This window comes from Carassius carassius, chromosome 36 (assembly GCF_963082965.1).
Source record: "Carassius carassius chromosome 36, fCarCar2.1, whole genome shotgun sequence".
Taxonomy (NCBI): Eukaryota; Metazoa; Chordata; class Actinopteri; order Cypriniformes; family Cyprinidae; genus Carassius; species Carassius carassius.
Window position 1 is genome coordinate 6,729,840 of NC_081790.1, and position 24,968 is coordinate 6,754,807.

Genomic DNA, 24,968 nt, shown 5'->3' on the forward strand with positions numbered 1-24,968 from the left:
AATACCACTGATCTATAAGTGAGCAATCCAGTCATTTATATAAATGTGAATAAAACCCAAATGAATAGCTCAGCTCTCTGTGGAGCACATCTCTTCAGTTAAAGGCCTCAGGACAGACTTTAACCCCACATATCATTGGCTGAACTGGCCCCTCCCCGAACACTTTTGGGGTAGAATTCACTGCTTTCTACACTTTAATTTTTGGATTTGCCGCAGAAGTATTTGTCTTAAAAATATCAGCAATGCATAAAGTTTGTTCTCGGCTGCACGGTCCGTCTATGTTCGGGAAAACGGACCCGTGGAATTCAGTGGATGCGTGTGTGAAATTCCACAAAGGTTGCGGTAAGAATGCAATGTTTGTCTCACATTTAAAGTGACCGGAATATGTCAAGTTTTTAATATAGTAACGTTACATGAATTGCGCTTGCGTATTTCGTCTCGAACGAATCTATAGTCCGGATTCCTGAGCATCGAATCACGAACACATAACGGCCCTGTCATCATAACAACAATCTAAATAAGTTTGTGTTTGGACATGACCATGACAACACTTCGGTATTTAATGACGAATGACTGCCCTGTCAATATTATAACAATTCTATCTATCTATCTATCTATCTATCTATCTATCTATCTGTCTGTCTGTCTGTCTGTTTATCTAGACAGACAGACAGACAGACAGACAGACAGATAGATAGATAGATAGATAGATAGATAGATAGATAGAAAGAGAGATGGATAGATATAATATACATATCAGTATCTATCTATCTGTCTGTCTGTCGTTAAATATTTAAAAAATTATAAAAAATAATATACAATATACTCATACTACTTAATACTATACAAATAATATGATAATGATGGATGGATGGATTCATTATGCCTATCCTAGGCTATATCAGCACTGTAAATCTTCTGTGCCAGTGCATGCAAGGTTACTACTGGGAGGTTAGCAGATCTCAGGGCAGGGCTTTCCTGCAGCTTAAAAGATAAAAATATCCTCTTTGCATATGAGCTGGCAGGAAATATTGTGACCCATGGATTACTAAGCACTGAATGTACCTCTGCTCAGGTGTGCTTTGCCAAAAATCAGCCATGAAACACCCAACACCTGTGCTGCCCCAGATTCCCCCATGTGACTTTAAACCTGAGCCGTATCAGGTAAGAGGTTTATATCTGAGGGCATTCATAATAATGATAATAATCAGAGAGAAATCAAATAATTTTTAAGCACAAATGATTTTCTTCCTTTAGGGCATGTCTAAAGACCGTTTACTAGACATAAGGAAAAACAACTGCAACCCTATGACTATGAAGGTAACATACTACAAGAACCCAGTCTTCATAAACCAGGGTTACATGCAGTGGCTGTGGGATGTGGATGGAAGACGCTATCTGGACTTGTTTGCGGGGGTCGCCACTGTTAGTGTAGGACATTGTAACCCGTAAGGTTCAGTTTGTTGCCATGCAGCATTTTTGTTTATTATGTAAATGTATGCATTACAGTTAGCTTGAACTGCAATAAATGACTAAGCTGTAATAAGACTAATGCTTATGGACTTGTATTGCCCAGAGCTCTTACATGGGCTGCTTGTTTTTTTTTTACAAGATTGAATTATTTCAAAAATCTAATTAGAAGTTGGAATATGGTTGCAGGAAAGTGACCGAGACGGCCGAGAAACAACTGAGGCGTCTATGGCACACGACAGCCATCTATGTGTATCCACAAATCCAAGAGTACGCAGAGAAACTGGCCTCTCTTTTGCCAGACCCGCTGAAGGTACTGTATGATGGAGCCACTACCATCGCTGAAAGTGTTTTTAAAAATAAAATCATAATTAAAATCCTAATCATAAGAAGTAATCATACAGAATCTGACCTAATTATATTTCATTGTCCTTTCTAATGTTGGAATTCATTAGACTGTCAAAAAATTTAGAGACTGATATAGAAGTAACAAAAAATAAAATTATTATGAATTCAATATTTTCCAAATTATTTCTATACGTATACATGACCGTTAAAAATTTTGGGATTTTATTTTATTTTTTTATTGAAGTTTATTGTGCTCATCAAAGCTTTATTCATTTGATCAAAACTTTTAAAAAAACTTATTTTGTGAAATATTATTGCAATTTAAAGCAACAGTTTCTATTTTAATATACTTTAAAATGTAATTCACTCCTGTGACGCAAAGCTGAATTTTCAGCATCATTAGAAGCAGTTGTGCTGCTTCATGTTTTTTGGAATCTGTGATACTTTTTTCAGGATTCTTTTATGAGTATAAAATAAATAAATAAAAAACAGCATTTATTCATAATTAATTTAATTAATTTATTAATTTATATCATAATTTTTTTCTTTCATTTTATGAAAGTAATTAATACTTTTATTCAGCACGGTTGAAATGGATAAAAAGTGATAGTAAAGACTCATGTTGTTAGAAAAGATTTTCATTTTAAACAAATTATTTTCTTTTGAACTTTTTATTCATAAAAGATTTTAGTAAAAAGTATCAATTTCCAAAAAATAAGAATAAAACAAGCAGCACAAATGTTTCCAACATTGATAATAAATCAGAATATTAGAAGGATTTCTGAAGGATCATTTGGCACTGAAGACTGGAATTATGATGCTGAAAATTCAGCTTTGTCATCACAGGAATAAAATTAATTTTTAAATATAACATTAATATATTAAAATAAAAAACCAACATTTTAAATTGTACAATACAATATTATGGTTTTGCTGTATTTTAGATCAAATAAATGCTGCACAAGAGACTTCTTTAAAAAACGTGGAAGAAAATAAAAATTACCAACCCCAAACAAGTGGTAATTTTTATGTTTTATACTGTGCACATAGCCTTTTGTGGTGTAGCATTAATATCATGATGGTCTTCTTTTCTAGGTTGTCTATTTTACAAACAGTGGCTCTGAGGCTAATGACCTTGCAGTACTAATGGCCCGGCTTTATACAGGAAACTTTGATGTCATCACACTGAGGTGATTGACCTTTTTGTCAATTTTTGAACAATTGGAAGATGGCGAATTCTTGGGAAAGCTGAAAGATCAAGCATCCCTGTACACCAATAGATAGTCATTATATCATCTGTGTGCTCAGGGGTTCGTATCATGGTGGCAGTCCACAAGCGACAGGCCTGACGTCCAATGTATCTTACAAATATCCTGTCCCTTCTTCAATGGGCTGCCATAATGTACGTCTCACACCCACACATTTCTCCTTCTGTCAGCTACCTGCTTTGTAATGTAATATCCCTCGGGGTCAAGTCTACAAATCACATTAGAATAGGAAACATCATAACCTATGTTTGTATTGTTGTTTAATGCAAAATACAATTACTGTCAGACCTCATGAGCTTGAATAACAACCTTGAACTTTATATGTAAGACAAGGCCTGTCCCACAAAAAAAAAAAAGTATTTTTATCAGATTTTGCATGTTACATTGGAAATACAGTGTGTTTTCATATTTGAAAAGCATGTCTTATAACTGTATGCATTTGAGTTGTGGGATCTATTTAGCAAAGCTTTGATACATTATTTGTCATTTTTGTTCCTATGTGGATTGTGTTCATCGTAGACCATGTGTCCGGATGTGTTCAGGGGTCTCTGGGGAGGAAGCCACTGTAGAGACTCCCCAGTTCAAACCATCCGAGAATGCAGCTGCTCCCCAGGTACACACACATACTATCAAAGCTTAATGAGGGCATATCATAGACTTCTATTATAAACTTTACAGCCCAACCCAAACCTTTTGAAATTTCAAAGGTTAAAAATATTAAACAAATGGAAAAATGTGTATGTTTTAATAAAAAAAATTTAATTGGAAATTACAAAATGAATGAAACTAAGTCTGTGGATTAAATGTAGGTGTTTGCTCTTTCCTTTTGTGCATGTTACTGTAAAGCTGTGTATGATTACCAGTTGTATATGAATAGTGTAAATGCATGGTGGCATAGACCTAAACAATTGCCTTGCCTACCTGTACCATTGTTTCTTTTCCTTTTTCTTTTTTTATTAAACACATATAATCAATTATTCCCTGTAAAATAGCTCAGCACAATGTGTTTAAAGTACAAGGTATGATTGTCTCATCAGGTCAAATATTTACAGCAGCAACTATATTAAAAAAGAACCACACAATACATGATCAGAACCTGTTAACTCTGCACTATAATTAGTGATTCTTGTAGAGCAGCATTACTGGGAACATCCTAGAAACATGGAAAACCACTTCTAACATCTCAGCAGTCACCCATAAGTTTTGCACAAACACAGACCACTTGGATTTTCTTCCAAAAATATAAAAATCTACTTGTTAGCACAAATTGTAGGTATTACAGATCAGTCTGTTTCTTTCTGTTTTCAGGTCACTGTCAGGCCAATGACATGTATATGAGAGAGCTCAAAGAGATGTTCGCAACAACCGTTCCCAATCGTATCGCTGCTTTCTTTGCAGAACCCATCCAGGTTTGATTATACCACACCTGACATTGAAACTCAAGTATGAATGTAATTAGATTAAACATAAATGCTATGAAAATATGAACTGAGTGCCCTAAAAGATCAGGACTCTGCTGTAGTTAAGATGCTTCAAACCGTATTTTGTCGCAAAAGTGGGTCCGACAGTGATCGGCATTGTTCACCATATACTTTTACAAATAAAAGCTATTTTTGTAAGGTTCCATGAAGAAATTTTCCATTGATTAAAATTTTCTTCATACAAAGAAAATTGGCTATTTTAAAAAAAAAATTCATTGAAAGGTTATTTGGGGATCCTATAATGGCTTTTATATGGCATCACTGTGAAAACCCCATTTTGGAACTTATATTTCTAGGAGTGTAGGGCATTTCAGTTGTCATAGAAACAAACACTGACAAACAAATTCTAAGCCATTACCCAGAACATTGCTAAAAGATGTCATAAGTTACTAAAAGGACATCAATGAAAATAACTTCCAATTCCACATCAGAATGTCAGTACATTGTTCTACAGTATATTGTATATTCCAACATAATCCAGTTAATGGGAGATTGCATTTAATGTTTACTATATATGTATATGTATAGTTATATGTATATATATAATATTTGTGTGTGTGTATAGTGCCTTGCGGAAGTATTCAAACCCCTTCATTTTTTCACATTTTATTATGTTGCAGCCTTATGTTAAACTGCTTTAAATTACTTTTTTCCCCACATCAATCTACACTCCATACACCATAATGACAAAGACAAAAACAGAACTGTCACAACTTTGTACATTTATAAATAAAAAAAAGAAAGAAAGAAGTACATTGCAAGTATTCAAACCCTTAACTCAGTTCTTAGCTGAAGCACATTTACAGCCTCAAGTATTTTGGGGTATGATGTGACAAGCCTTGCACACCAGCCTTTGGCAATTATCTGCCATTCTTCACCTCACCCGTTCACCTCTCAAGCCCTGTCAGGTTGGATGGGGGCAGACACACATTTATAGGTTTCTCCAGAAATTTTTGTTTGGGTTCAAGCCCAGGCTCTGGCTTGGTCACTCAACGACATTCACAGAGTTGTCTATAAACCACTCTTGCTGTGTGCTTAGGGTCATTGTATTGTTGGAAGGTAAACTTTATCCCCAGTCTGAGGTTCTGAATGCTCTAGACTGGTTTTCATTAAGGCAATATCTATATTTAAGTGCATTGAGCTTTTCTTCTACTCTGATGTGTCTCTCAGTCCCTGCCACTGAAAAACAGCCCCCCAGCATGAGGCTGCTATCACCACACTTTACTTTTGGGATGGTACTCTGCAGGTGATGAGCAGTGCCTGGTTTCCTTCAAACATGATGCTTAGAATTGAGGTTAATCAGACCAGAGAATCTTGTTTCTCAGAGTCTGAGAATCCTTTAGGTGCCTTTTTGCAAATTCCAAGTGTGTTTTCATGCGTCTACACTGAGGAAAGGATTTAGTCTGGCCACAAGGGCATAAAGTACCGATTGGTGAAGTGTTGCAGTGATGTTTGTCTCCTATCTCCACATATGATCATGAAGCTCAGGTAGAGTGACTATCAGCTTCTTGGTCACCACTCTAACCAAAGCCATTCTCCATCATTTGCTCAGTTTTGCCAGGAGGCCAGCTCTAGGAAGAGTCCTTGATGTTCCTAAAATCTTCTATTATGCATAATGAAGGCTACATGCTTCCGTGAACCTTCAGTGCAGCAGATTTTTTCCCTGAACTCTTCCCCAGATTTGTGGTTTGATGCAATCATGTCTCTTAGCTCTACATGCAGGTTTTTTTTTTTTTTTTGCCTTAGGACTTTGCTTTAATATGCATTTTCAGCTGTTAGATCTTTTATTAAGATGTGCCTTTCTAAATCATACCCATTCAATTCAATTTTCCATAGGTTAATGCTACTCAAAGTGTGGTGACATTTACAAGCAAAATGAATTCTCCTGAGCTAAATTTCAACTGTCCCAGATAAGGGTATGAATACTTATAAAAGATAAAAACAAATTATTCCATTGCATAAGTTTGCAAAGATGCTAAAAACCTGTTATTTGCGTTGTCATAATGGTGTATGGCGTGTAGATTGATGTGGAAAAAAACTAATTCAAAGCAGTTCAACATAAGGCTGCGAAATAACAAAACATGATTTGATGAATTAATGAATGATGAATTAAATGATAAATTAAAAACTTTCACAAGGCACTGTCTATCAAACTCTGATATAAAATTCCACAAACACTAACTCATTGCTTTCAAATATTAACATGTGGCAAGTTAAATCCTGATTATCATTTTTATCTTTCTACAGGGTGTTGGTGGGGCTGTTCAGTTTCCAAAAAACTACCTTAAAGACACCTACCAGCTTGTTCGAGAGAAAGGAGGAATCTGTATAGCAGATGAGGTCTGAATAGTTTGCTTGTAAATCCCATTCTGTACATCAGTGAAGCCAAAAACACAGGTTTGGTGCTTCAGACAGTTCCAAATTTTCAACAACAAATAGAGTGTTTATCACTCTAGTACACAGAAACACCTGTGCTTAACCCCGCCCCAATTGCAAGTAAATGGGGGGGTTTCAAAGTGTACAGTTATAATTTCTGTGTAAAATTTCATTTTTTTTTTTTACTTTATTTTTAGTCAGCTAATGGTTTAACAAAGATATTTTAAAAACTGAGATACAGAAAATTATCAGTTTAAAATTTTTTTTACACAATTTTTGTTTTGGTTTGTTTGTTTATTTGTTTTAAGGCTTTGTAATATACAAATGCTTGCTTGATTACTTAATAATGTTATTATTTATTGCAAATTTGTTGGTAATTTTGGTTCTTTTAGGTCCAGACTGGTTTTGGCCGCACAGGGAGCCACTTTTGGGGTTTCCAAGGACATGATGTCATTCCAGACATGGTTACCATGGCAAAGGGCATAGCGAATGGTTTCCCGATGGGGGCTGTAGTCACCACAGCAGGTGAGACTAAAGTGAAATTCCAGCAAATTCATATTAACTTTTTGTGTGACTTGCTTATTCAAGCTGTCTGTTGCTTTGTAATATTTCTTCAGTTTCTACAAGTGTGCGTTCATAGATTAAATTAACTGCATTTAAACCTGGAGGTGTTTTAAATAAGGTACACACACAGAGGGTTACTCTTCAAAGTGTTATGAGGGATTGTGTAGGAAGACAATGGTCAAACAGGAAGTGGAATTAATCAGCACTCTGAACCCAGTGGTGAGCTTGAATCCAAGTTTCAGCATTGCACTTAAATGCAATATTCATAGAACAAAATAAACCACTAATTCTAAATTACATCTCTCTCATGTTGCTTTTAATAGGCTTACTGTTGTGTTCACATCAGTGCTTTGTGATTTTGAAAAGCTCTGCTTGAGTACTAGTGTTCCATAATGAAAAGCTCTGGTGCTCTGTTAATGCAGGACAACCACCTAGCAGTCCATTACAATAGTCCAGTCTAGAGGTCATGAATGCATGAAGTAGCTTTTCTTTATCAGAAACAGGTAACATGTTTCGTAGCTTGGCAATGTTTCTAAGATGGAAGAATGCTGTATTGTAAAATGGGTAATATGATATTCAAAAGATAGGTTGCTGTCTAATATAACACCTAGATTTATGACCGTAGAGGAAGTAACAGTACAGCCATCTAGTTGCAAATTGTAATTGAAAAGATCCTGTGTGCTGTTTTTTGATCTCTTTCTTATCCTAATTTAATAGGAGAAAATGATTGTTTATTCCAATTTTTAAAAATAATTAGTCTTGTTGAGATATGTTATATATGTAACATATATATATATATATATATATGTGTGTGTGGCTCAATTGGTAGAGTACTGCGCTATCAAGCACAAAGTTGGGGGTTCGATTCCCCGGGAACACATGATAGGTAAAAATTGATAGCCTGAATCTACTGTAAGTCGCTTTGGATAAAAGTGTCTGCTAAATGCATAAATTAAATTTAATTTTAATTTAATTTAATATATAGTTGAGTATTATCAGCATAACAGTGGAAACTAATCCCATATTTTCTAATAATATTACCAAGGGGCAACATTTATATTGAAAATAGCAGAGGATGTAGGACAGATCGTTGTGGCACTCCATACTTTACTGGTGATAATTGAGATGACTCAGCATGTAAATAAACAAAGTGTTAGCGATCAGACAGGTAGGATCTAAACCATCTTAAACCCTGCACTTGAATACCTGTATAGTCTTGTAATTTATCTATGAGTATGTCATAATCTATGGTGTCGAACGCAGCACTAAGATGAAGTAAAATTAGCAATGAGATGCAGCCTTGGACACAACTTTTTCTAAAATGTTAGTCATAAACAGAAGATTTGAAATGGGTATGTAATCTGCCAGTTCATTAGGCCAAAAATTTAGTGTAGAAAGTGTAAAACCAGAGAATATGAGTGGACCTAATGCCTAAAGTTGTGCCAAATAAATAAAACCACACTGGAAAACACCTTGTGAGTGGGTTGCACGCACATTGATTGCACTGATATGATATCATGTGAGTTGTGTATTTTGCAGAGATTGCCAGGTCATTTGGGAAAGGAGTTCATTTCAACACATTTGGAGGAAACCCATTAGCCTGTGCAGTCGCCTCATCAGTGTTAGATGTAAGTACAGATCATTTTACTTGTCAGTTGTGCAGTTACTTTAGTATAAGCAATAGTGAATGCATAAATTGTCATTTTGAGTGTGATACATTTTATATAGTAGAAAAATAAACAATAAAAATAAATTATATGTTTGTGAGATAATAAAATTGTACAAAAATATACATAAAATATCTGATGCCAGCAGTAGTAAATAAAATGTTACTGTGAGATAATACATGATAAACTAGTAAAAATATCTAAATAATAGTATAAAATAGCATACAATGTAGTTAAAATAAAGAGATCAGTGGTACATTAAATACAAAGAATATCTGGTATGAACAATTGTGAATATATAAAATGTTGGTGAGTGTTATCTCAAATTATAAACTAGTATAAGAATCTAAATAACAGTAAAAAATATAACTAAAACAAAACAAAATATCAATGGTTTATAAATAGTATTTGAAATAATACTTGAAACTGAATGCTGTATATTGCTCTCAAGACCATAAAAGAGGACAAGATGCAAGAGAATAGTGCTGAAGTGGGGACGTACCTGCTGACCGAATTGGCCAAGCTCAGGGACAAGTACGAGATCATCGGTGACGTGAGAGGAAAAGGTCTTCAAATCGGGGTGGAAATGGTCAAAGACAAGGTGAAAGCAGCAAACAATAAAATACATTAAATGCATGTAGCTTTCATTCATATTATACTATTTATATTTTTAGCCAACACAACAAATATGTGTTTTAAGGATCTATGGAAGCCTGTTTTTGTCACAGGTAAAAAAAAATAAAAAGGTAATTTTTTTCTCTAAACTGAGTTTGCATCTCACAATTTTATTTTTTTGTTTCCACTACAAAATAGAAACGGTAATTGCAAATAATCTCAAATTTTAGAATTTTTTCTAGCAATTCTGAGCAATTCTTTAATTTTTAATTTATTTATTCTCAATTCTGTTTTTCCATGAAAATAGAAATTACGACTTTTTTTTTTTTTTCTTTTTGCAATTGCGAGTTTATATCTTGCAATATTTTGTTTTAAATCTATCAAATCAGACTTTTTTAAATTGTGAGCAAAAAAAAATAAACTAAAAAAACATCGCATTCCAGAAATAATGACCTGCTGAACATGATTTGGATTAATTATTTGTGAGAATACAAACCATTTATTCATATCTTGATAAGACAAATAAATGTCTTAAATAACATTGACTGAAATGAGTCTATAAATATTATATTTGCTATAGAAACTAAACTATTTTTTTTGCAAAATGTCAGTAAGAATCCTTAAGTTCAATCTTTCCACATTACAAAAGCAACAAATTGTCCTCAGTTGTCAGCTGAAGGATTGTGTAACTCTTGAGTAACAACATTTCAATCCACCTAAACTAATGCCTTGAATACACAAAGACATCTGGCGGTGCACGTGTTTGTCTGCGCAGAGCTTTAATGATGGAAACTGCTTCTCTTCAGATGCAGTAACCTTGCTTATATCTTTCCAATATAGGAAAATAGCAGCTTTTCTTCTGGAAAAAGCTCAATTTCAGGAAAACCAATAGTATTTTAGGCATAAAAGTATTTTAACATTAAAAGATGCACTTCAAAACATCTTGTTTTGTGAAAAGTAAGTCCAGTGACACTTCAGGCTTTTGCACAGTTCAGAAATCATTGCGAAAATCCTCAAGCTTTGTGATTGTGCATCCACTTCATTAAACTTTATTTGCAGAGCAATCATCGTTTCTTGACCTTGAGGTATGAGAGGAGTCACCAGTAGGAGTTACTTTAGCTCCAGATGGACTAGTTAATGATTCAGAGTGTTTGTTGTTAAGTGCATGCCATATTCCTCACAGGAAATGAGCTAGAAGACTTGTTAGTCATTAACTAGAGCAGAGAGCAATGAGACACCATGTTCAAACATTCCCAGAACACTCCACTCTCCGCCTGAGATAAAAACACCCGCTGAACCTCACTTACTTGTGGCTGTTTATACTGGAAACTCTTCGAGGATGTTTCTGGAAAAATGACACACAAACCACACTTCAGTCACATTTCACTGTGTGGATAAGTTCGGCTGAACTGAAAACCCCTGATTTTTCAATCAAAGCTTGTTTCTTCCATAGCATACCTGAAATTGTTCTCCTAAAACCACCTGACCGTCTCTCTCAAACCCATGTGTAGGCCAGCAGGGACCCGCTCCCTCCTGAGGACATGGCTGAGATCTTTGAGGACACTAAAGACATGGGCGTACTGATTGGAAAAGGGGGGCTGTATGGACAGGTAGGCGAGGGAATCTGAGAGGCCACATGTAAAGCGATTCTTGCAAAGGTGGAATATGAATGCATGGGGTGTGGGGATGTTGTGCAATGGAAAAGGTATTTCAGGGATTCAATATAGTCTTGTAGTGACATGGACGCTCAATGCCTCAGGAATCCTGCTTGTCTGAACTTATGGAAATAGTCATAGTAAGCACTGAATGTACACTTAAAGGAACAGTTCCTTTTTTTTTTTTTTAATAATGTATTTTAACATTTACAATTAGATGTGTATAATATAAAACTGTACAGAATATACTTTAAAACTTAAATTCATATTCAAGTGTAATATACTACATTACATAAAAAATACTACAGTAAAATATATTCTAAATGTATAATTAATAAAAAAAATATATATATATATATATATTATAAGAACCTAAAAAAAAAAAAAAAATACTTTGTTAACATTAACATTTTAGATTTATACATTAAATTCATATTGGTTTAAAATGTATTAAAAAAGATCATAATCATATATACATACATATATATATATATATATATATATATATATATATATATATATATATATATATATATATATATATATATATAAACAAATTGCATATTTATAAAATACATTTTTAATCTATTTGAAAAAAATATAAAAACTAATTTTGATTAACTTTTTTTGTTATATTTTAGTAAAATAAAATGCAGTATTGTGCAGAATTGTACCAGATGGGTTTGACTACTGTAGTAATTTCCATGAGTACAAATCCTGATGTTTAAGCATATAATGATATTCTAGGGAACTGTGTGCTTCTTATTTAATAGAACAGTTTGGACAGGACCCTTTTTTTATTCTAACTTGAAAATGCCTATTTGTATATAAAGCAAGGTACAGAAAGTAATGATTGATTCAGTCAGTGTGGAAGTCCTAATCCCAGCTGAACACCTCTGCTGTGACTTTAAATGCAGCCAAAAACTCATCACCAAACACCAATGACTTGTACATATGGATAAAGTCATTTTAGACACTCCCAAAACTGTTGCAACAGAGATGCAAAAATAATTTTTTAATACATTGTTTCTTTGTTGCCACAATTTTGAAAGTGCTTTTTTATGTTCAAAAGAAAGGGGTGTCTCAATACTTTTTGTACATTTAGTTATTGTACATTTATATTTAAGCTCATTTTCAAATCTATTTTCCTCAAATGTTTTTTTCCCTATCTCACCTGTTCTTTTCCAGACTTTCAGGATCAAGCCTCCTATGTGCATAACTAAAGACGACGCAGACTTCTTCCTCGCTGTGTTCAACCAGGCAATGCAAAACTATATGCTGAGAAGATAAGACATGCAGAACATGATGAAGGCACACTGACTCATATTTCATCTGGAGAATTATACGGTCACTCTTTATTTTAAGGTCCAATTCTCACCATTAACAAACCATTAACTATGACTTTTGCCACAATAACTCCTAAGTTGCTGCTTATTAATAGTTAGTAATGAGGTTGTTAAGTTTAGGTATCGAGATTAGGGATATAGAATATGGTCATGTAAAATATGTGCTTTATAAGCACTAATAAACCGCAATATGTTAATTAGGCATGCTAATAAGCAACTAGTTGATATTGAGAATTGGTACCTATACTAAAGTGTTAACATTTATACATTACATAACAGGTCGGGGCAGTTCATCTAAAAACTCATACATTGCTTAATGTATGAGAGCGATATGTCAAGAGTTCTTCTTATTGAGCCTCCTCCTGATTCACTTTTCACTTCACTTGAGTACAGTATACTTCAGAAACCTAGCACCTTCACAAGGTATTCAGAAGCACTTGAGCTTTGTCTCCGAGGCCTAGCAGACCATATAAGACCAGATCTTTTACTGGGTCCAGTTTTACTCTCAAATCATTTAGGAGACTGACTTATCAAACACTTTAATTAAAAGAAGTGTTGTAGAAAAACATAAATTATGCTAGTCATGTTACTGTCATGTATTCAAGTATACTAATCCAAGAACCAGTAAAGTCAAAAAGTATTAGTTGGTAGAAAATTATTTTAGTATCTACAATAACAATACAGCATGATATACTTGCCATTACAGGTTTGTGTTGTTTTACAATTACAGCTACATCCATTGATTTTATACATTAAAAATAAAACTTGACTGATTCCCGTGTGCAGGAAACAAAGAATCCGTTTCAAACTTTTGTTTTAACTTGGTAATTGTGTTTAGTGCTGAAAAATAGAACTAATATTGTTTCTTGTGATGCTAAATAAAGACTAAAGCACATTTGTAGAATTTACATTTGTAGCTTTTTAAATGCATTTCAACAGCAGGACTGCATTAACAGTAAAATGGCAATTTTATAAATACATAAATGTGTTTGAGAGGGATTAAATTCAAACCGGACCCAGTTCAAATGACACTCATAGTCTATATGATTAAGTCAAGCAAGGTCACTTTTATAATAAATAAATCTGTTGATCCTTAAAAACATCATGTGAAGCTATGGATATTTTTGTCCTTTAAAGAAAGCAACTGTATATTAAATAAGCATCTAATGTTTTTCCTGGTTCTTTTAAAGATCTTTTCCTGGAAATCCCATGATATTGTGTTGCATAACACTAAGCCTTTTTACACCGCAGCTGACCCATTACACATGGTGCAATAAAAATATTTCAATGTTTAGCTTTTACCCTTTTCACAATCCTAAACCCATCGGTCTTCTTACTAAAAATAACACTGTTATGAAATTTTGCGGTTCATAGCGCATTTCTCCTAATGAACTGTTCCATGTTCCAAAACATTTCCAATCAATTGAAAGCTCTCTGAAATATTGTCAAAAGCAAGTTCAAAACATCCACTGAAGTTTATTCCTCACGTAGTCTTTTGCAGGTCACCAGTCTGGAATGGTGACTATGAAAATGCATCTAAACCTGACATAAAATGTGCCATCTTTAGTAGCAAGTTCATTGCTTTTAATCTCCTAAAAACAAAACGAAACATGCACTGCCTACAAAAATATCCAAGTCTCATTTGCCTACAGAAGAGCTGAGGCACCAGATTACACCTCAATGATGGTGGGAATAAATGGCAGTTCTAGTGAAATCTTTTGGCATATGGCGCGTTACAAAAGTTAATGTCAGCCCATGGGGCACAAATTCATTATTCTGGGGACAGAAATACACACGCTTGCTGATGGTTGCCAAACTGCACTGTAAAAGAAAAAAACAGCAGAGGTTTTGTTTTCTTGGACAAATGTACATTCAGAGGGACAGTTTTCAGTCTGCCTCTTGGTTATCTGTTCTTCCTGGCATCCTTCTTTTTCTTGCACGTTTGGGCAGTGTTACTGGAGGAGAGAGCGGTGGCATGGCCCGTGGTCTTCAGGTGATCGAAAAGTTTGTTCCTGGTGGCGAATTCATACTGACAGGTCACACAGCGCAGGATGACTTCCTTCTATAAAGAGTAGACCAAAAAAAAAACAAAGTTTCATTAAACTTCACTACTTCACTACCACAGCGAAAACTGACTCTGAAGTTATTTGAAAAGAATTTAATTGCAAAAATAATAAGTAGTAGTAGTAGTAATAGTATTACACAATAAAATATTATTTTAAAAGTAAACTTTTCTGTTGTGCTTCTTTGTAGGATTGCATGATTTGTATTTTTTTGTTTTATATTAATATGGCTTAAAAACAATAATATATATAAAAAAATATAAAACAAAACATTACTATTATAATAGTTCACTGTAAAAAAAATAAGAATATTAAAAAAATATATATAATTCATTTTACATTTATACATTTTACATTTATTAAAAAAACAGCTTGTAGGATTGCACTGTTTTTGAATTTTATATCAATAGGGCTTAAAATTATTACTATTATAATTATATTAAATATAAACATTTCTACAACAGGAAACATTACTATTATAATATTTAACTGTAAAATAAAAAAATAATAGAAAATAGAATATATTACAATTATTTTACATTAAATCATGTTTTTTTTTTATCATATTGAGCCATATTGCAATTTCAAATATAATTTGATTAATCATACAGCCCTACTCCAAATTATGTAATTACTAAAAATGAATGCACAATGCCTTAAAATCAACAGTCTGGATTTTCAATTATACTACGACAGTTTACATGTTTATTTCAATATATAATGTGTAAACTACTTCATTACACCAATTAGAATGAATAAAGCTGTTATATAGCGCATATTACTCAATTGTAGCCATTACAGGAAATGACATTATTAAGTCATGAAGTTGTTTATGTCTGGATGAGGATTATAAAAGAGCTGTAACATCATAAAGGAGAGGCTGTTTGCTCACATGCTAACAAAGGTACAGTACACACCTCTTGTGCAACTTCCACACCGTTTGGTTTGCTGTTCTTAGAGTCTTTTCCACCTTTCTTCCCTTTTGTCTTGGCAGAGCTGTAAAAGGTGACATTAAAAGTTCATCACGGTTCATACCAACCACAATGCAAGAGGTTAAACACTTTACAAGAGGTTCAAAACAGTGGATTGTTAAAAAAAAGCATTTAAGAGATACCTTTTCTGGTTTGTGGGTTCACGTTCCTCTGGTTTTAATTTCTCATCTGGGTCCTCAGAGGGGAGAGGGGCGTCCTCGTTGTTCCCCGAGTCAGGGGCAGTTGCGGGACGCTCTTCTGTGGACTGTGGGACTGTGCTGTCAATCTCCGGATCTTCTGGAAGATTCTACACAACAACCCCATTAGGAAATCTAATTTAGATCAATTTAAATTTAAAATACATTAAGGGTTTGGAGGTTAGATTTCATTTACTTACATTTACATTTTTCTGCTGCCGTTTTTTCTTCTTCTGCCTTTTAGATAATCTGTAATCAGAAGATCCAATCGTTGATCTGGATTAGCCAACAATGCCTCTAGATGCTCTTATCCGATATGAAAACTTGCAAAGTTCAATCATTTTAAATAATTAAAATGTTTGAAATATTTTTAAGCACTGACATTGTCATCTTATATTTATGTTTATATTATTCATTTTACAATCATATTTTAATAATGTTCACACTAAACATTTTAAACATGATGTATTGTCAAATACTGTAAAATTTGCAGAGCAAAAAAAATCCAATCAATGAGGACATGGCAAGTGCTGACAGGTGTTTTACTTTTGTCTTGGTGTGTCATTGAGTTCATCATCATCATCCTCCTCTTCCTCCTCTCTCTCAGCAGAGTTGTGACTCAGCGATTTGTCTTCCTCCTCCAGCTGTTGCCGTAGCAATGCCACCATCTCTCTGTGTTTCTTAGACTTCTCATGGTTTTTCATACTGATGTGTGAGAAAAAAATATTATACTGCTGCATTAAATACATGTAATGACATTCAAGTCATCTAGTGTGAAAACATGCATTTTTGTTTAAACATTTAAACATCTACATTATTTTAAGCTTATTAGATCATATAGTACTACTGTTCAAAAGTTTGGGTCAGCAAGATTTTAAATTTAGTTAGTAAAAATAGTTTTTTGGAAGAAATTAATAGTTTTATTTAGCAAGAATGCATAAACTGATCACAAACTGGTTACAAAATATTTTTTTTATTATTTTATTCTTCTGAACTTCCTATTCATCAAATAATACAGAAAAATTGTATCACTGTTTTCAAACGTGAAAAGTATGAAAGCCTATTTCTGCCACTGGAAGAATTTTTTTTACATGTAATTGCAACTTTTTATCTCACAATTCAGACTTTTTTCCTGAAATTGTGAGTTTGTCTCATAATTCTGACTTTTTTCTCAAAACTGCGTGATATAAACTCAAAGTTGTGAGTTACAAAGTAAGTATTGCATGATAAAAACTCGTAATTCTGAGATATAAAGTAAAAAAAAAATTAAGATTCTGAGAAATAAAGTTAAAAAAAAAAATTCTGACTTTTTTTATCTTGCAGTTCTGCACAGTTTTTGCACGTTTGTATTATGCAATGTAAACTCGCAATTATGATAAAGAATTATGAGATTAAAAAAAATACTTATTTTTTATCCATAGAAAGGTTTCTTGAGCAGCAAATCAGCATATAAGTATGATTTCTGAAGGATCGAACTATGTGACAAAGAGGACTGGAGTAATGATGATGAAAATTCAGGTTTACCTCACAAGAATAAATTACATATTAAAATGTATTAAAATCAAAAAGTTCTTTGAAATTATAATATTATTATTTCGCAATATTACTGTTTTTACATTTTTTATTTTAAAATAATGCAGCATTGGTGGTCCTTTAAAAACCCTGACCCCAAACTGTAAAACAGTAGTTTAAATACTGTATATATACTTTAGAAATAAAAAGCAACTCGGGATCAGAACTGAAGTGCTATATAATTAAAAAAAATTTCAATGACCTAAAAATGTGAAATCAAAAAAGGGAAATGAAATATTTCTTTGTGAAGTGATGGAGGGTGGGCATGGAACGTGTCAGTGCGGTGTATGTGGGCGCTCCATTCACTCACGCTTTATCGGATTTGAAAGATTTGTCACAGGCAGGGCAGTACAAGTCATCATAATAGTCATTCATTTCCGTGGCACCATCTGCCTGCACCACATCTGACAAAAGTCATACAGCGGTGAGATATGTGTGCAGTCCATTACTCACAAATGTTTACAGTCTAATTGAGCAATTTTTCAGGACTTGGTGACGCACTGTGAGTCACTGCATTTACGTATGAATCACAGATGATTGCTTTGACTCGTCCTCTATATTCTATAGTGACCTCAACAAGTGTTTGTACACTGATGTCACACGTAAAATATCTGAATGTCACCGTATAGATCTAAAAATAACAAAACTACTTCAACATAATTCCTTTTGTGACATGCTATGCTTAAAAACTGCTTGCAATATCTTCTGAACATTTTTCAGTCTCAAATCATTTAATGTGCACTGAACCTCTGACCTCCTCTACCCAGAATCCACTCAAGTATATGTGTATGTGACATCAAACTCACCTCCCCTGTCCACATTTGCTCTCTCCTGCCCATTTTCCACCTCATCCTCGTCCTCTTCACTCTCTGATGCATCACCGAACTCTTGACCGTACTGTGCTTCCATCTGCTGAAGTTCTTTCTCCAGCTCTGACATGGCGGCCCAACTCTGTTCCTTATAGTTCTCTGCCAGTCTAACGGCATACAATCAACATTTATTAGATATTTAACAATATTTATGTATTTAATATGAACTAGATTTACATGCATTTAATACATCATTAAAACACATTAACTAAATAATAGAATCGCATTTTTTATATTTAATAAAAAGTAGTAATATGTGACCCTGGACCAAAAAAACAGTCATAAGGGTACATTTTTCAAAAATGAGATTTATTCATAATCTGAAAGCTGAATAAATAAGCTTCTCTTATTTGAAAATCTGGAATCTGAGGGTTCAAAAAAAAAATCTAAATATTGAGAAAATCGCCTTTAAAGTTGTCCAAATTAAGCTCTTAGCAATGCATATTATTAATAAAAAAGTATACGTTTTAATATATTTACAGTAGAAAATTTACAAAATATCTTCATGGAACATGATCTTTACTTAATATCCAAATTAATTGTGGCATAAAAGAAAAATCTATAATTTTGACCCATACAATGTATTTTTGGCTATTGCTACAAATATACCCCAGAGACTTAAGACTGGTTTTGTTCTCCAGGATCTCACACACACACACACATACATATATATACACAAAATGTATATATTTCGTTAAAGTATACAAGTTTATCCAAAGAATTTCCATGATTTCTCCAAATTTTAGGTTCCGGTTTGTTTCATTTCTAAATAAGGACTTTTAAAACCCCACAAAAAGTAAAAGTTTGCTGATTTTAGGTTTTAAAATGTTGAAAACTCATATTTAAATAAATAAATAAAATAAAATTTTGAGAAAAAAAAAAATGAACATTGTATTTTTATATTAGCACTATATTTTAGGCATTCTACAAAATTGTATTTTTATTTAATGCTCTTTTTTTTGTTACATAATATTTATTTATGTTTTTTTTTTAAATAACCTATTTAAAATGGAATTATATTATTTTTATCTATGACTTCTATTAATTACTTATTATGATTTATCATTTATATATTATGATTATATTTATTTATTTGATATATTTACATTTTTAAAACTCTGTGAGATTTCCAGGTTTCTATTTAAATATAATACTCTTTCTATATATAAAAATCTAAAACATCACATTTTAACTGTTGCATGATTAAAATATATATATCACCCAGTTCTATAAAATGGGCCAATCTTACTCACTTTGCCTGGTGGAGCTTCTGTTTTCTCCTCAGTTCTTCAACTTTTTTGGCCTTCTCTGCGTTCTGCTCTTCCACCAGCTTCTTATGAGCCTGAACGCGCTTGTCGCGTTTTCGAACGAAGGCCACTAGTTGGCGCACCAGCTCGCTGTGCTCTTTCCTGGCCTTGTCCCTGGTTTTCTTGTTCTCTTTCTCCATGGCTCTCTTCTCCCAGCGGTTGGAGGCTTGTCGCGTGTCATACTCCTCTTTCCATGCAAAGTTTTTGCGTGTACAGAAGCTCTGCCAGTAGCCATAGAATAAATGCACCACCTAAGAGACAAATAAACATAATTTAGGGAAAGCACAGATAAATGCAAAGACAAATGTAAATCCAACTAGATTTTATGTGTAGGCTTCTTAGATGCTTCTTCCCTTTACCAAAATTTTAGGAGGCTTATACATTCATCCTCTGTTCATCTGCTTCTTGCAAACACTCCAAAACATCCATTAGGTAAAGTGCAAGTACAAGCCACACCAGAATGGGAAACGGTTAAGATCATTTAAGATCCTTCAGACATAATTGGAGTGGGATGAACTAGTGGTCTCGGCAGCTAAATGAGATGCTGGATCCCTTGAACCTTCCAGCTAACAATCTGAAAAATGTTTCCAGAAATGAAAGCGTGCCATCTTGCTACATGTAGTGTATTCATAGATGGAATACTTTTAGTTCCATTAATCTAACAAGCTAATTACCCACGGTCTCATTCGGCTGGAAGCTCTAAAATGCACTAGAACACTGATGCCATGTTTTAACACTCAAGTCTTTCATCTGCATGGTATAAATACATATCTCTTTAACAAACACAATGCATGCTCTCCTATCATCAGTAACAAAGTAACAAATTGATAAATACAGTTTGATTTTTTTTTTGGTTCATCAACCAGCTCTTAAAGTCCATACATTTATTCTGTCTAAAGATCTGTTTCATTTTCTAGGGAATTTAATGATTCTGTTTCACTAAAAAGAACAGTTCAGGACAGGGGTCTGTAAGATCTATTTATCTATCTATCTATATTTGTATTTTTATTTATATTTTTAAGTCTGACCAAAGCTCAATCTATTTGATGAAAATGACAGTAAAAGAATAATATGAATTTTAAGCAGCCATTACTCCAGTCTTCAGTGACACAGGGTTTTTTTTTTTTCAATATCGACAACAGTTGTACTTGAATATTTTTTTGGAAAACTACTGTATGTGCCAGTGTCTACATACAGTGTCATAGTCACTCTGAGAGTCTCCAAATGAGGGAAACACGTCCTCCTCCTCTTCCTCATTTTTGCTGTGCTCCATCTCTTCCTTTACGATAGTCTCAAACACATTCCTGTATACAGCGTAAAAGCCCTACAGAAAAACAGTTTGCGCTATTAAAACACAGAATACATGCATTTCCACAACAAACTGTCTGAATCTTTCCAAACTGAAAGCCTTTTCAACAAACTTCTACTGCCCTCCAGCTGTACAGAAGGGTATAGCAGACATCTGAGCTATGCATTATAAACAGATCAATAGATATAGCTATGTAAAATAATACATAATACATCAAAAATATACAGAAAAACTCTCATTTAGTTCAATTTCAGCTACATATGGAAAGCAGTAGTCTCAATATGCCCTTTTTTTGTTGTTGAAAACAGATCAAATGCAATGGTAAAAGACATCTTTCTGAAATATTTCACACATTTCAAAGGGAACACAGATGAAAAACAAGAACATGAATTTGAAATATTCACCTTTTCATCATCTCCGTAACCTGAGTAGCAGGTGACAGTGAAGAACTGCAAGAGATCGGTGCTGTCATCCTGGTACTCTCCACTGACACCCCCTTTCAGCAGCGCCTCTCGGTGGTTATCATACCTTAAGACAAAAGTAACAGCCATATTGAAAGAAAGAAATATTAACGGAATTATATCAAAGGCTGTGATAGTCATTTTAGTATTAAAAAAATGCCGAATACTGAGTAGTATTACTGGTATTTTTTTTTTTAAAACAATACATAAATTACCCCCCCCCCCCCCCCACTCAAAAAAAAGTGCTAGAAAACATTTTCTTTTAATAATATTTTATAAAAGCGGATTACAACAGAAATAATTGTTTATTTGCAACAAAAGCTGGGATTTATATAGACAAAAATTGCTATACATTTACTTTAACTGCAATGACATTCACTGCAAAGTATACACTTTGAAATATAATATTATTATTATTATTCATATTAGTATTACTGCTTTGTTTTCAATTTTCAACCCATTCCTGATGCATCCAGTACTAATACAAGTCTATTCATACAGCCTATTCATACGTTTTGGCAAATCCTCATTTTTGTTACACAGCTAGAACATGTAAGCCAGTAGATTTTGCATTTTATATTTAATAAAAAGTAGTAATATGTGACCCTGGACCAAAAAAACAGTCATAAGGGTACATTTTTCAAAAATGAGATTTATTCATAATCTGAAAGCTGAATAAATAAGCTTCTCTTATTTGAAAATCTGGAATCTGAGGGTTCAAAAAAAAAATCTAAATATTGAGAAAATCGCCTTTAAAGTTGTCCAAATTAAGCTCTTAGCAATGCATATTATTAATAAAAAAGTATACGTTTTAATATATTTACAGTAGAAAATTTACAAAATATCTTCATGGAACATGATCTTTACTTAATATCCAAATTAATTGTGGCATAAAAGAAAAATCTATAATTTTGACCCATACAATGTATTTTTGGCTATTGCTACAAATATACCCCAGAGACTTAAGACTGGTTTTGTTCTCCAGGATCTCACACACACACACATACATATATATACACAAAATGTATATATTTCGTTAAAGTATACAAGTTTATCCAAAGAATTTCCATGATTTCTCCAAATTTTAGGTTCCGGTTTGTTTCATTTCTAAATAAGGACTTTTAAAACCCCACAAAAAGTAAAAGTTTGCTGATTTTAGGTTTTAAAATGTTGAAAACTCATATTTAAATAAATAAAATAAAATTTTGAGAAAAAAAAAGAACATTGTATTTTTATATTAGCACTATATTTAAAAAAATGCCGAATACTGAGTAGTATTACTGGTATTTTTTTTTTTAAAACAATACATAAATTACCCCCCCCCACTCAAAAAAAAGTGCTAGAAAACATTTTCTTTTAATAATATTTTATAAAAGCGGATTACAACAGAAATAATTGTTTATTTGCAACAAAAGCTGGGATTTATATAGACAAAAATTGCTATACATTTACTTTAACTGCAATGACATTCACTGCAAAGTATACACTTTGAAATATAATATTATTATTATTATTCATATTAGTATTACTGCTTTGTTTTCAATTTTCAACCCATTCCTGATGCATCCAGTACTAATACAAGTCTATTCATACAGCCTATTCATACGTTTTGGCAAATCCTCATTTTTGTTACACAGCTAGAACATGTAAGCCAGTAGATTTTGCATCAACGACATTCAATACATCTCTGTCATTCCAAGCCCATATGCTGTTTTTCCACTGAACACAAAAGAAGAATTTTGAAGAAGCTCAACAACAGAGGCCACTTCTGTCACACTCCAAAAAAAAACATCACAAAGGTATTCATACCACCATATGGGAAATAGCTCAATTCACCTTCTTCTTTACATGGAAAAAATAACTGCAATATCAGTTTGGAATGACGTGACCATGCGAAAAATGGTGAAGTACTCATTTAACCAGCACCAACCTAAAGCCATGAGGTTGATTTTCATAGAACTGAATATCTGCAAACTTTTTTTTTAATGGAATTTTAGGATTCCTAAATGACCAAAAATGACACCTGATGATCATGTAAGGAGTTCTCATAATTAAAACCTATACTATGCATTCCACACCAAAATATACATGAAAAACATTCCAGAATTTAATATTCATTTCAGAATTCATTTCAAATTTCATAATTCACAATATTTTGTTATTTTTTTATTTACTTATGTTTAATTACTACAAACATGCCTTGCAATTTCTCAGTCCCAGACAATATAATTGTGCTATAATAAACCAATTTGTATTCTGGATCATGATTCTGGAGGGCAAGAAACAGAATTATTATTATTGTTCTTTTAATGTTCATTTTTGTAATGTTAAGTTTTGATACTATAAAGGTTCTTTGAAGATGTGAATGAGATTTGAGAACATTGAATAACTTAAATTTTGGTTTGTTTCATAAAACTATCATAAAATACTGAGTATAGCCCACATGTCTTCAATATAAAGCTTGGCATGAAAAATCACTATCCACTTTTAGGCTACATCAATAACAATGGTTTACATGTTTTGCTAAAAAATCGATCATGTTGTGGAAGAAAATATAGGTTTGCAACATCACAGTGGTGAATACAATATTCATTTTTGGAAAGAAACCATAATTTTTAAGCATGTTCACACAGGGCAGGTAACTTAAATAAAGCCTGAAGTGGAATCTCATTCATTATGAACTAAGCTAGATATATTTCCAGGTACGGTGAACGTAGTTGTTGTTCATCGGAGATCTTACCAGGCTCTCTCCTGTGGATCACTCAGGACCTCATACGCAGCCTGGATAAGTTTAAACTCCTCTGCAGCCTCGTCGGCGTTATCCAAGTTCTTATCTAAAATCAAAATGAATAAAAATATGAACTGCATTATACATCGTTAAACTAATGTTAGTCCTATAATCAACAGCAACCGACAGATCATCTCAGTAATTGTTAGTAAACATGCTTTTATCAACAGCCTTATTTATTAATACGGGACAATAACCTCTATGAATTATCAAAGAGATCAGATGAAATCAAATACCAGGATGCCATTTCAAGGCTAATTTCCTATAAGCCTTTTTCAGGTCGTCGTCCGATGCGTCTCTTTTAACGCCCAACACCTCATAGTGACACTTCATCCTGGTCTAGGCTTGATTGAGATCCTACAAACACTGAAAAGGCTGTGTTTTCAAATCAACTGTCATTAACTACAGTAACATTACACACGAAATGTCGTCAATGAGCCCACGTGGATCACAAAACTAAAACTACAACAGCGCTAACCGAAAACTTCACTAAATATAATACATACAAGACAATAATTAATCAAATAATCGGGTTTTTTGGTCGAATTCTTTAACAGTTTAATTTTCACTCGATAGACGGATCGCACGAAGCCGGTGTCGCGCGTGTGTAGCCGCGGCGCGTGAATATGATGTAACACATG

General features: G+C 33.3%; 2 protein-coding genes across 2 annotated transcripts; one reads left to right on the plus strand and one right to left on the minus strand.

Annotated features, from left to right (window-relative positions):
• The first annotated feature begins 209 nt into the window (after positions 1–209).
• agxt2 (alanine--glyoxylate aminotransferase 2) lies at positions 210–13,584 on the plus strand. Its single transcript, XM_059526017.1, has 14 exons — positions 210–342; positions 1,076–1,164; positions 1,258–1,448; positions 1,660–1,783; positions 2,914–3,008; positions 3,127–3,220; positions 3,606–3,699; positions 4,395–4,495; positions 6,815–6,907; positions 7,336–7,468; positions 9,047–9,135; positions 9,626–9,775; positions 11,301–11,399; positions 12,633–13,584. The coding sequence occupies exons 1-14, from the start codon at positions 243–245 to the stop codon at positions 12,732–12,734; spliced, it is 1,554 nt and encodes a 517-aa protein (XP_059382000.1). The 5' UTR covers positions 210–242; the 3' UTR covers positions 12,735–13,584.
• A 646-nt stretch (positions 13,585–14,230) lies between these two features.
• On the minus strand, positions 14,231–24,968 carry dnajc21 (DnaJ heat shock protein family (Hsp40) member C21). Its single transcript, XM_059526016.1, has 12 exons — positions 24,564–24,968; positions 24,280–24,373; positions 21,483–21,606; positions 20,965–21,093; positions 19,716–20,020; positions 18,400–18,569; positions 17,904–17,997; positions 16,568–16,726; positions 16,222–16,270; positions 15,968–16,131; positions 15,771–15,849; positions 14,231–14,852 (listed from the first exon to the last, which is right to left on the minus strand). Exons 1-12 carry the CDS (start codon positions 24,658–24,660, stop codon positions 14,694–14,696), a joined length of 1,623 nt encoding a protein of 540 aa, XP_059381999.1. The 5' UTR covers positions 24,661–24,968; the 3' UTR covers positions 14,231–14,693.